This window comes from Podarcis erhardii (assembly GCF_964252035.2).
Source record: "Podarcis erhardii genome assembly, chromosome: 11".
Taxonomy (NCBI): Eukaryota; Metazoa; Chordata; class Lepidosauria; order Squamata; family Lacertidae; genus Podarcis; species Podarcis erhardii.
This window is the reverse complement of record NC_138501.1, coordinates 55,357,863-55,371,638: the sequence shown is the minus strand read 5'-3', so window position 1 is coordinate 55,371,638 and position 13,776 is coordinate 55,357,863. Positions and strand designations below refer to the sequence as shown.

The 13,776-nt window shown below is 49.2% G+C and overlaps 1 protein-coding gene across 1 annotated transcript; it reads right to left on the bottom strand.

Annotated features, from left to right (window-relative positions):
• Positions 1-4,612: 4,612 nt before the first annotated feature.
• On the bottom strand, positions 4,613-10,195 carry LOC309352318 (protein huluwa-like; the record flags this gene model as incomplete). Its single annotated transcript, XM_081880676.1, has 3 exons — positions 4,613-4,864; positions 7,026-7,239; positions 9,683-10,195. The coding sequence occupies 3 exons, from the start codon at positions 10,193-10,195 to the stop codon at positions 4,707-4,709; spliced, it is 885 nt and encodes a 294-aa protein (XP_081736802.1). The 3' UTR covers positions 4,613-4,706.
• Positions 10,196-13,776: the final 3,581 nt, after the last annotated feature.

The window sequence follows — 13,776 nt, the reverse complement described above, 5'->3', positions numbered from 1 at the left end:
GGAGGATGGAGGGAGAACCAGGAGCTTGTTGGCTCACAGCTCTTTAACGGCTGCACTAACTCTTAAGAGGTTTGAAACTTTGCTTTTGAAGGGGCTGAATTGTTGGGGCATAATCAGTGCAGGGCGTTCCTTCAGTTCTGTGGGAACAAAGACAATAGAACACATTTACCCAACATACTTCACTTAACTTCCATAATACTGGCCCTGTGGCTGACTTTTGAGGCATGAATCAGTAGGACCACCTGTGTAGAACTTAAACGTGTTCTGGGAGAGCTTGAATAGGAGAAGCTTCCAGTGGATTGTACCCTACAAGGCATAGAACCGCAAAACAAAAGTTGGTGATGAAATGATCCTAACAATCTGCACATAAACAACCTTTCAATGTTGGAATACTGAGAAAAGGGCCTCACTTTCATAGAACACAATTTCGGAGCAGGAGCAGCTTGCAATTAATAAGCTGTTGGGCCTTCCCTCTTATTATCTTCATGTTCACCGTTTTTGTCATTTGTGGCTGAATTCCACCCCCAGACCAATTATTACAATTTCAGGAACTCTGTTTGCTTGTGTCCTTCTTGGAATATGGCTCTGTTTTTTGTTTGTGTTTACAATGGTTCTTTCTCTGAAGAAATTCAGGGGTTGAAGTAGAGGTTCTTTTTTTTACTTATCCTTCTGTGTTGGCACCACAAGCTAGAATTATGTTAGAGACACCCCCTTCAACTTAAGGATGCCTCATCAGAAGTAGGCATCAGCATGCCTTGTGGGTAGGAAGAAGAGTTAGTCAAAAGTCTGCACCAAGAGCTAGCATCTGGTGGGGACCTGGGCTGGATGGAAGGGATTTCTCTTTCTTCACCAAGTGCCAGCTCTATCTCATCATGGTGGTCGGAAACACTATAACTGCTAGATGCAGTCCTAGGCTAGTTCATCAGCATTTAAAGCTGCACTTTTGGATTCTGGTTCACATGCTAGCTTTAGAGGTGGTTTGGGGGCTGGTTATTTTGAACCAGAGCAGATTACATTGCATACAGATCCATGTAGCCCTGTGAAGTACCTGTTTTGCCCCTTTTCCAACCACTTCTGTAAATGGCACTCGCGTAAGGCTCCCTCTCAAAGTGATTAGATAGATACTCTATAGCACAGCCTTTGCACATAGACTTTTTCATTCCCAATCCACATCTGACAGGACACAGCTATGTGTACATTGATTGTTACCTTGGGAGCTAATACAGTTAATGCATATATTTATTTACCCTGTTCTTCAGCTGACAAGCAGTTCCCCAAGTTGCTTACCAGTACAAGAGTCCCTGCCCTCAGGCTTACTGACTAAAAGTTGTGACACAAAAGCTTGCATTGGTTCCTCTACACAAATCCATGGTTTGACTGCACTGTCCACAGTTCTGGTTGCCACATCTCAGAAAAGTTGCTGTAAAACTGGAAAATGTGCATAAAAGTGCACCAAAATGATCGAGGGGCAGAAGAAACAACCTCAGGAAAGCTTACAACAATTGTGGCTTTTCAGTTTAGAAGAAAAGTAAACTGGGAACAAGAGGATGGAGGTGTGTCTCATACGGTAGGCATGTCCAACCAGTAGGTCGCGATCTACCGGTAGATCTCCAGCTGATCCTGGTAGATTGCGGGACCCTTATCAATTGTGGGATTAAATAAAGTTTGCTGAAAGTTAACAAAAGCTGAAGAAGTCTGGGCTCAAGAACTCTGGGCAATCCTCTGCAAAAAAAGCTCAAGAACTCTGGGCAGTCTACCCACCCCACGCATGCTCCCTCTCCCTCCAAAGACAACGTGTAGATCACTGCCAGTTTTCTTATACATACTGGGAATAAATCAGCCCCTTGGGAGTTGGACATGCCTGTCATAGGGGAATGGGATTAGGGTGAGGAGGAGCCTCATATAATACCTGAGAGCATCCAGTTAAACTGAAAGATTTGCTCTTTTTTAACACAGGGCAGAGTTAATGAAATTTTCTGCCACTTGCAACAAAACACAATTGCAATATCGGAACCAAAATGCTTCTGAATGCAGGTTGCACAGCTGTTGTTGCCTTCATCTCCTACTTGTGAGATGCCAGTTAGGACATTTGCTTGGCTGCTGTGAGAACAGGATGCTAGGCTAGAGGTCTTTAAGCAGAGGTTTGACAACCATATGTCAGGAGTGCTCTGATGGTGTTTCCTGCTTGGCAGGGGGTTGGACTCAATGGCCCTTGTGGTCTCTTCCAACTCTATGATTCTATGAACCCCTTGAAGCCTGATCTACCAAGGCCACTCTTTAGTTTGAATATATATATAACTTAGTGTTTGGGTGTGCTTTTTTATAGAGGCTCATCCATGAGTGTTCCTACAGATGGGCACTACAGGACATCACATGAAAGAGCTAAACTAACCTATTTGATAAACCTCTCCTTCAGGACATATGACTTGTGACATATTTTGTGGCTCTCACCGCTGTGTCCTCTTTGTGATATTGGGCACAATTGCAATTTGGAACCTTGGGCAAAAGACGTCTTGCTTCTGTGATCAAGCCAGACATTTCTGAGTAGAGAACTGGCTGTGTTGCTTATCAAATCAGCAGGATAGAAATCCTTAGCAATTCCAAGTAACACCTCACTATGACTTACTTTGAGCTGCTGTGAGAGAAGCTGGTTGTATTTGAGAGTCAAATTAAAGGCAGAAAAAGAAGTGCTGCTCTTGGGACCCCTCTTTTCCAGCTTTGATAAAGAATAGTATTATCTATTTGTTTTTCTCAACAACCCAGTTACCAGTTTTGCATTCAGAGTGTTCAGGTTCAAAAGCCACTTTCTCTGGTTTTTATTCTTGAAAATAAGCAATCTTTTTTCCGGACTTTGGTTGCTATAGGAATATGGGAATCTTCCGTTAACACTCCCTTAATTGGCTAAGCCAATGCTATTTTTGTCCTGCGCTTCCACCCCTTTTCACTCCATGGAACTGAGGAGCTATTCAAAGGGAAACTGAAGTTGGAGGTCTTTAGCCTTGTGGGCTAGTGGTTTGCATGGAAGCTCTCCCCAAGAGCAAAAGGAAAGAGCCATTTGTTTTCTGAAATTACATAGGAAAGCTGGCTGCTAGAACATTTTATCTATTGTGAGTAGGATTAGGGCTTAAGCAAGCACCTGTTTTACCTCATTTGTGCTGACCTAACTCAATTCTCAATGGTTCCAAAACAAGCAAAAACAAAATTTCAAGCACAGAGAAATAATGTTAATAAAATTTACTCAGAACCTGCCTCCAGGGTGTTCTTAGGCCTGATTGCTTTTGTTAGGCAGGCCTCACATTAGCACGTCCTCCAAGAAATGTGCTACAACTCAAAAGGTTCTACTCCTGTCTGCTGGGACACTTGAATCATACGTGAATGAACAGTGGTTAAGAGCGTCACAATGGGACCTGGGAGACCAGGGTTCAAATCCCCATTCAGCCATGACGCTCACTGGGCGAGACCTTGGGCCAGTCACTTGAATGAAGCTACCACATTTCAGCAAGAGAGGTGTGTACTTCAGATCTTCTCTAGACCACGGCAACTTGGTTGTTCTGTAACCTCAGCACTTAGAAATCTGCAGGAAAGGTCAAGGACTGCCCCCTTAATGTATAAGGATGCACGCTTCGGTTTTTCCTCTTAACCTGCATCCCAGTTTCTGCTGCTCAGCCTGGAGGGGACAGCCTTCTGCTTTCCAAAAGTCTTGCCCAAAGCCTTGCTTCTCACCCCTGCTTGAGAGACTCCATCACATACTTTCAAGCTCTTTTCCAGGCTACAAAAGCTTAGTGTGTGAAAGAAAAGTGGGCAGGGGCAGGAGAGAAAAGCTAACTGAGGATTTTCTAATTGATGAATTAATGTGCTTTCTCTGGGGGGCCCATTCAACACTCTCTTTCCAGGTAAGACCAAGAGCCTTTGGGTAAAATGAGTAACATGCTGGGGCGCTCCTGCCTACACGCATTGCAGGGGATTGGACTAGATGCCCCTTTGGGGTCCCTTCCAACTCTACAATTCCTTGATTCTCCCAAAAGCAGCTGAGCAGAGAATAAAAGCTCCAGCATCTTCTTTAATAAAACACAAGTTGATAGAACACAAGTCTGGTACTACATGATACAGCGAGGGAGGCAGATTCCCCAGAGGGCTTCCTTTCTCCCACCCTCCCTCCCACCCACCCGCCCAGGCACAAGACAGGCCTGTGCAAAAAATAGTGCCAGGAGTATCTGTGTTCTCTTTAATGCAAGTCCCTGCCACCAATTCCCATTGAGAGTTCCTGCCATCCAAGACCTGCTCAGATGGACCCTCCCTGTAAAATGTGTCCCAATTCCCTTTAAATCCTTTTTGTTTCCATGCTAGCGCAAGTGTCCCTTTGCTTAAACCGATTGTGTGAAGGGATTAGCAATTGACGGGGTGGGCAGCCATGCATTTGTGGCTGCATTTGTGCAGAGAAATGCAGGGCTTTGAGGGAGAGTGCAAATCAAGTGTGCATCGAGATGTGCAAATCTCATTCTGAATTTGACATTAAGACAAGAATTTTCTTTTAGCAGCCAGTGCTTAACAGATAAAATACACAATAAATAAATAAACACACACACACACACACACACACACACAAAATAAATTAAGTTAAAAACTTGGGCAGGCATTTCTGTGGAAAGGGCTGGGTGTGTATGAGAGCCACTGGCCCACAACCCACCCGCTGCCGCTGCCCTGGGCTAGAGCCAGTATTGCTTGCTGTGAATGGGAGGCAGCTGCCGACTGAGCTGGTCTTCTCTCTTGTAGGTGGGGTCATAATAGTCCCACTCAAACAGCCGACCCAACAGGGGTGTTCCTGGACTTGCTTCGCAATCTGACAAGATCCTCACAGAGACACCTGCAAAAGACAGGTGGGAGCGGAGAAGAAGCCACTCAGATACTAGAAAAACATGCCAGCAGCCCTGCTAATTTAGCTACCATTATGGCTGCTTTCTTCCCCAATTGTTGTGGGTCCTCATGTAGCCAAAACAGGCCGATTCCTGCACAGGAGAGAAGCATCCACAGGCTTTTGCGGGGGGGGGGGGGACGACTCCCAAGGTTTGCAGGACAAAAAACAGAAAAACTTTCAGGGTGCTCCCCCCCCCGCCATGCCAATGAGGACTTAGCAATGAGGGGGGACAATGTCGCCTGGGATGGATTGTCCTCTAAAAGAACCTAACAGATCCCGCTTCCAGTTTCACACTGAATGCCAAAGAGACGAGTGCCTGTCTTTGCTGCTTGGGAGGGGGGAGAATTCTGAAGAGAGAAAATGACATCATGCTGCCAAATCACAGCTTTGCTCAAATTCCTGGATTTTCCAATTGCTTTATGTGGGCAATTCTCGCTTTGATTCTGGGAGAGGAAGAAAAGGGGCCTAAACTTAGACTCTCCAGGAACTGGAAGCTGGCCATATTCCGTGAATCATTCCATGTTATGGTTGAGTGCTTTTGAGCCATTGAACGTTGGAGGTGGAAACAATGGAGGGGGTGGGGGCCCCTATCTCCCTATCCTGAACTCTCTCCCCACCCAGAAATATTTAATGGGTTGAGTGCTGGTACCTAGCCCCAATTCTCCTTTAAGAGCAGCAGCAGGGCAAGTTTTCTGAAAATGCCCAGGATGCATCCACTGGATGGAAAGGAGAGCAGCAAGAGATGATCTGTGTGCTTCATGAGCCCAACATTATTCGACAGGAACCAAGTCTTCCAATATGCTGGAAGGCAGCACCAGCAGAGGGCCACGGGCCTGGCTTGAAGCATTTTATCCTGCCATTACACACCGGCAAGGACCGTTTGTGCCTACTGATCTCGAAATAAAAAATGGTGCCTGGGAGGAAGATGACCAGGAAGAATAAGAGGATTGAACAGGACATGGGAGGGAGGGATGTGGGAGCTGAATCAACTGGGAATGCCAAAGGTGGAAAAGAAGCTATTGGAAACTGGGCATCAGACAGCTGCTCAAGGAAGTGATGGCACCAGCGCTGCAAGGCTAACATCCTGCCCAGCACCTGTAATATCACTGTAGCAGTCAAGTACAGCATTTCCTGTTTGCCCAGGGTGGACACACGGGGATGTTACTCCAGCCAGGAGGACTTCCTGTCACACCTGTCTGGAGCATCCTTCCTCTGCGTGTGACCAGGTAGATGAGCGTGACCCTAGGAGACCCCATAAAAGGGCCAGTCATGCAGCCATCTTTCTCTTGTTGCCATTTCTTCTCTTGATGTTCTTTTGCTGTCTGCTGGCTCTCAGCCAGCAGCACATGGGCTCAGTCCCCATATGGGATAAACTCACACGCTCTTCTGTAATCACAAGCTAAAGCCTGCCTTCAGGATCATACTCTGAACTGAATGTAAGTAAACTTCTTATCATTGCTTTTCAAGAAGACTGTTGTGTCCTTATTGTTTTAAAAGGGAATAAAGGGGAATTTACCAGGAACAATCCAATCTGGACAAGTCAGACTGAATTGCTTAACTCAAGAGATCCAAACGAATCTAACAGCTAGCTTCCTGCTATGTACAAGGGAATGTGCTCTGCTACTAGCTCACTAGCATGAGTGAGGAAGGATAATATTTAATCAATATATCCTCTCCTACTATCCACAACATTCCCACAGCAGCAGGGTCACCCCAGGCTCAGTCCATTGAACTCAGACTAGAGGATGCCTCTGAATATCAGCTGCTGGGACCACAGGAGAGGAGAGGGCTCTTGTGTTTGGGTTCAGCTCATGGGGTTTCTCTGGCCTGATCCAGCAACTCATCTTATGTACTTATTTCTTGCCCTGTCTTTGTTGGAGGGGGAACAACTTTGCCCTTCCCTGGGCAATATTCACCCTATTTCCTGCAGCTGGCTCTCCTGGGACGAGAGTTTTATCCTCCCCTCAAATTCATTCCCTGCTCACCACCAGCCACCTTCTTTCACCCAAGGTGCCCAGGGCTGAACACAACAGAATCTAACCCCCCCCCCCCGGGCAGTCTGTAAAAAGCAGCCCCCACTCCCAGGCCTGAGGTGTCGGCACTCACTCACCAGCACTGGCACCAAAGTCCGAGTCCAGGCCTGGTCCTTGAGAGGCTGTGAAGTTTGCAGAGTTGAGCTGCGCCCTCTGGTCCTCACATCGGATGCTGCTGCCATGCTCAAAAGGCACTGCTTGTGGGAGGGTGGCAGACGCTGACCTGCTACTGCGGCAAACCTTGTTCTGGGTGCTGGTGTGGCAGCGGCTGAATGTGCTGTCTGGGATACCCTGGAAACCACACAGAGTGATTCCAAATGAAGAGTTCAGCTCAGTGATAGGGAATCTGCCCTGCATGCAGAAAGACTCTCGTCTGAAACCCTGGAGAGCAGCTGCCATCCGTGTAGACAGTACTGTGCTAGATAAACCCAGGCCTGACTCCATCTTCTCTGGAGAAGACAGAGGGTCCATTTTGCGCCTTGCCCTATGGTTACCATTATGCCATAAAGCCTACACAAGCAAGGCCACTAGACTCCAAGAGGACAAGTCCAGTGCTGGAGGAGAGCTCTATGAGCTTCTAGAAATGGGAAACTGTTAGTGGCAAGGGAAAAAAACAGGTATAAAAGGAGAATTACTGGATGCCAAGATCCAGGTTTGGGGCAAGTACTCTGTGGTGGGAAAACCCCCAACAGAGATTTAAAACCACAAATTATGCAGCAAAGAAAAGCATGGAAATAGCCTATATTAGACCTTTGAAATATTCCCCAAGTTCCTTCCAAAGTTCCTCTCTTCCTCTAGCGTAGAAAAAGACTACACATTTGAGAAGTTAAAAAAATGGTTTACTTACAAACTCTCAGATTCATGTGCTTTTCCATGTAGCATTCCATGGGGAGGGGGGTTGGGGTTGTACAGGCAGTAAAACTTGGTTTTGTTACAGAGTTGAAAGTCCTAAATTATTGGTAAAGGAACTCAAGAGAGGCTTGTGAGAGCCATGTGGTCTGATCTTGGGGCAACTCACATGTTGGGTGAGGCAGCCTCCTCAGATGGCTCTCCTCAAGCAGCAGTACACCCACCTGTTCTGCCACTCAGCTCCACCACTGGTCTCTCCAACTTCTAGGGGCAGATAGGGACTGGTGGCAAAGTTTTGCAGAATGCCTCACCTCCTGCCAAGTTGGTGAGAGGGGTGGCGTTCTGCCAAAAGCTAGGCTGATGGGGAGATCTCCTCCCATTCCTGGCAGTGTGGTTGGTGGAGCTTTGCCCCAGCTTCTGCTGAAAGGAGGTGCTGATGCAAAGCCCTGCTGCCCGGCTAGAATCTTGTTTGTTTTAAAGGGAAAGAGCATCGCTCCCTGGAAGAGCATACAATTCTTATGCAGGGCATCTCGACAGCATGTCCAGGCAGGGAAGAGAGAGAGAGAGAGAGAGAGAGAGAGAGCGCGCGCAGGCTGCTGGAATAATGCTGTAGATGGACCCAGTTTATTTATATTCATTTCCTAAAATCTACACAGCCCTCAATTGTAAAAGAAATAAACTCTTCATGGTATTTAACCCCTACTAGGTTAGCAAAAATGTATAGAACTGCTACAAATACATGTTGGAAATGCAAAGAGAAAGAAGGCACTTTCTACCATATGTGGTGGATGTGCAAGATAACAAGAGCATTCCGGGAAATGATATAAAATGAGTTGAAAAAAATGTTTAAGATAACTTTTGTGAAAAACCCAGAAGCTTTTTTATTAGGAATTATAGGTGAAGAGATACCAAAGGAGCAGAAAAGACTATTCATGGATGCGACGACAGCTGTGATGATGCTTTTTGCCCAGAGATGGAAGGAAGATAAACTCCTAACCAGAGAAGAATGGATAATCAAGATGATAGACTACGCCAAAATGGCAAAATTGACCGGGAGGATCAGAAACCAAGAAGATAAGAAATTTAATAAAGAATGGGGGGAAATTATAGGTTATCTTCAAGAACACTAAATATTTAAAAACGTTAGCAGGATTGTCATAAAACTTGTAACAATTCTATGGTTAAAATTGGAAATTTGAAGAAAATTTGGGTAACATTATAAGATAAGGCAGATAAAGATTTACAATGGAACCCACAGAGGGGTGGAGGAAGTCCAAGGATTCAGGGGATCCTATGTATGCATAAAAATTGATTGTATTTGAATGTAAATAATACTTGTAAAAGGTAAAGGTAAAGGGACCCTGACCATTAGGTCCAGTCGTGGCCGACTCTGGGGTTGCGGCGCTCATCGCGCTTTATTGGCCGAGGGAGCCAGCGTACAGCTTCCGGGTCATGTGGCCAGCACGACTGAGCCACTTCTGGCGAACCAGAGCAGCGCACGGAAACGCCGTTTACCTTCCCGCCGGAGCGGTACCTGTTTATTTACTTGCACTTTGACATGCTTTCGAACTGTTAGGTTGGCAGGAGCAGGGACCGAGCCACGGGAGCTCACCCCATGGCAGGGATTCAAACCGCCGAACTTCTGATCGGCAAGTCCTAGGCTCTGTGGTTTAACCCACAGCGCCACCCGCGTCCAAAAATACTTGTAAAACAATACTTGTAAAACTTAATAAAAAAAAGAAAAAACACTCCAAGCAGTTTACAAAAGATAAAATGGTCAAGACTCAGCATAAAACACCTTCCTCGGGGAGAGAGGAAGAACAGCAGCCCCCAAGCAATGTTTGTCACTCGCCCCCCCCCCCCATTAGCTCAACCGCTTACTTACCCCAGTCCCTGAGCCACTCTCGGGCGTGTTGGGGGGCACCAAGATGGGCTGCTTGTCCTGGTCACTGGAGGAGGAAACGGTTCCCCGGGACGCCCCATTCCCCGGGTGGCCCCTCAGCGGAGCTTGGCTGCTGCGATGGGGCCTGGGCGTCCCCCTAGACCGAGACCCCGAGGGTGCAGCCGCCCTCCCGCTGCAGGACAAGGGGAGCGGGAAGGCACGGGGGGCCCCGGGACCCTCAGCTGGCTGCAGGAGCTGCTGCAGGACGACCCTGCCGTTGCCATCCTGCCTCAGCACAGCGCTGCCCGAGACCACCTGGAAGAGCCGGGGGGAAGCCGGGGGGGCCTGGCCGAGCTCCCGCCTCCCCACCCTTCGGCAGGTGGGTCTCCAGCCCAGCAAGAGCAGGAGGTTCAGGAGGAAGAGGAGAAGAAGGCAGGGGATGAGCAAGCCCACCAGCAGGCGGAGGGTGGGCTGCAAGGCGCGCGCCTGCTCCTCCACACCCGCCGGGGGATCCATTCTGGCCCGTTAAATGTGGGCAGGGGTTTCTGGCTGCGCGAGGGAGGGAGAGGCTGAGGATGGGGCTTAAGCGCGCGCAGCTGGGCCGCCGAGCCTGCTCCGGCTCACAACCAGAATGGGATTCAGGTGCTGAGGGAGGGAGGCTGGGAAAGGGACGCGCCGCTTCTGCAAAAGGGATCTCAGCTGCCTTCTGGGTTGCAGCTGAGGACGCCCGGAAGGGAAACCGCAAAAAAAGTTGGGCCCTTTGGTAACCTATTGTGGGCCCGATCCTGTGCATGTTTACTCAAAGGTAAAAAGCCCGTTGAATTCAATTGGCCACATTCCAAAGGAACTTGGCGCACGGCTGCAGCCTGCGACCCTCACCCAAGTTGCGTACTTTGGCGCTTCGTCCTATCCGCACTGGCCTGGGGGAACCGAAGAGCCTGGCCTGAGATCCCCAATGATGATGATGATGATGATAAATTTATAATTTATACCCCGCCATCTGGCTGGGTTTCCCCAGCCACCCTGGGTGGCTTCCAGCAAAATGACTGACCTTCAGAGACATAACTGCCTCTGACAGTGGAGGGGTAAATAGCCATCCTGGCTGGCGGCCAACGGGAGTCTTATCCTCTTCCATAAATTCATCTAGTCCTCTTTTAAAGTCAGCCGAGTCTTGTGGGAGGGAGTTCCGCAGTTTAACTCTGCACTGCGTGAAGGACTTTCTTTTCTCCGTCCTGAATCTTCCAGCGATCGGCTCCCCCGGATGTCCACGAACTTCTAGTGCTATGGGAACTTTTCTGCGCCTGCTTTCTCCACGCAACGCCTAATCCTGAAGGCTTCTGTCATGCCGCCGCTTCCTAGCTTTTTCTCTAAGCTAAAATCTTCATCTGTTGATTGCTGGGGATGAAGCTGCTGCTGAAAGCACAGGGTTTTTCTCTGGTCAATTGGTCACTAAACACGCTGGGTGTGTGAATCTACACTGCTGCAGACTTCCCTAACAGCGTGAGACTGTATGAGCGCTCACTTGGAAGCAAGTTCCGCCCAAGTTCGCAAGGTTCAAGAGCCCAGTCCAGGGGCCAGGTGGCTGCTTCTCCTTGCTACCGCTGTGCGCAATGGTTGTGTGGGGCAGAAGAGGCCAGGGTCCATGCATCTTTAAGAGTGAAGGCTAGGGAGGGTCCCCAAGGCCTCCCCCTCCCCACTCCCCGGTGCGCAAAGGGGCCGCGTTCCTGGGCAGCGATTCTCCAGCCACGCGGCAGGGGGCGCTCTCCCATCGCTCAGAGGCTGGCAGGGCTCCCAGATGGTCCCGATGGGACACGTGCACTTTCCTCTATGGGGGTCTCTGCTTCCCTGACCTGACTGGCATGTGCTCTCCAAACCCTGTGCTTGGAATACCCTCTTATTAACACCCGTCCCATCTTTGACCCCAGCCCGACCCATTTCCTTTTCCAACACCACATCCCTCTCCCGTTAAGGATGCTCGTGCCCGAACTTGCTCCTAAGCCCAGTGCGCGGCTGAGCTGTCCTTTGGGGCGGGCGGTGTTCTTTCCCTCCCCCTTTCCCCTGAGTCCTGATCCAGACTTCTGGTGGGGTCTCAGATTTGTTTATTTATTGCATTTCATTCCCACCTTTCCTGCGAGGAGCTCAAGGTGGCCCAAATCGTTCTCCCCCTCCTGGTTCAATCCTTACAACCCTGTGAGGAAGGTTAGGCTGAGAGGCAGGGACCAGCCACCAAGGCTACCCTGTGGCTAAGTGAGGGTCTGAACCCTGGTCCTTCAGGCCCTAGTCAGGCACTCTAACCCCTGCACCACGCTGCCTCTCGTTGGGTTGTGCTTGGGACTGTGAGCCCGTGACCAGGGGTGGTGCCTGCCTGCTCCCGATGGATTCATCCAGAGTGAAAGGGTGCGAGCTTGCGATGTATAGGCTGAGAGACCTGAGTTTCCTTCCTTTGGCTGCGGTTCCTGCATTGCAGCGGGTTGGGCTAGATGACCCCTGAGGTCCCTTCCTACAATTCTATGGTCCTATGAAGAGCGTGTGCCCTCTCTGTGGCTCATCCCATCCACGCCTGGCCAGGCCCAAGAAGTGGCTGGCGTTCTCCTTTCCTTGAGGAGGGTCTCTTTCCCCAGCCGTTTGTGGCCTGGCCGGGCCTTTGGTTTGCTTGGCACCCTCTCCCTGATGGCAGCAGCAGCAGCAGCACGTGGGCACGTGGCCCTGATCGGCCCCCAGAGCAGTGCCATCTGGGACGTCGGCAAAGACGCCGGCAGGGCGGCAGAAGCACCGTCTGCTGTTTCGGCGCAGAGACTGGCTGTGCCGCCAGGAGTCAGCTGACGCAGCTTCCATGTTCCCAGAACAGCCTGGGCAGGCAGCAGGAAGTGGCAGAACTGCCAGAACCCAGCGAGGGACAAGGAGTCTGGCTTCTCTCAGGGGGACCAAAACACTGGGGAGTCACTGGCAGCCCTGGCTTCCTAAGCACCATTGAGCAGGGGGCCCAGGAGCCGTGGAAGTGAGTGGACATCAGTTCTTCTTCATGTAACACATGGCTAAACTAGGGAACTCTCCCACAGGAGGCAAGAATGGCCAAGAATCTAGATGGCTTTAAAAGAGGATTAGGCAGGAAGAGAGGCCTTTTCTAGCATCTTTCACCAGTGTGCCCAGAGTAAGGGAAAGGTAAAGAGACCCCTGACCATTAGGTCCAGTCATGGCCGACTCTGGGGCTGCAGCGCTCATCTCACTTTACTGGCCGAGGGAGCCGGCGTACAGCTTCCGGGTCGTGTGGCCAGCAGGACTAAGCCGCTTCTGGCGAACCAGAGCAGCACACGGAAACGCCGTTTCCCTTCCCGTCGGAGTGGTACCTATTTATCTACTTGCACTTTGATGTGCTTTCGAACTGCTAGGCTGGCACGAGCAACGGGAGCTCACCCTGTCGCGGGGATTCAAACCGCCGACCTTCTGATCGGCAAGTCCTAGGCTCTGTGGTTTAACCCACAGCGCCACCCGTGTCCCTGTGCCCAGAGTAGTCATGGCAATTTACAGCTGAAAACGCTGTCCTGCAGTAAGATAAAATCAACAGTGTAAACAAGTTTTGATGGATGTAATAATGGAATACTGAATGGTATAGTTTTTATAAAATATGCAGGGATTTATGACATGTAAAAAGAACCATGGAAAGAGAAGAAGGGAAGTCATTGATGTAAAATGAGCATTTTAAATTGTAAAACAGAAAACATAATAAAAATTATATACAAAAATAAAAAACAAAAAAACCCCCAGAGTAGTCATGGCAGTCAATGGCCTGTCAGGTTTGTAGGTTGGGAGGAGCTCTTCTGCACAACTGAGAAGTTGCAAATGTTGCCCTCTCTTCAAAGTTGGATGTAATGAGGTGGGTGATGATGATGATGATGATGATGATGATGATTAATTACGTACTGCAACATAAAAATGCAATATAAAAAACACAAAATACATAATAAAAAGAAGAACAGCAACAAACCAATAATTTCTCCCTCCCCAGAGGCATAGCCAGAATTTATTGGGGGGGGGGCAGGCTTTATGCTGGGGGGAGGGCAGAGCTGAATTATCTGGGACACAATCAGTCATTTAGT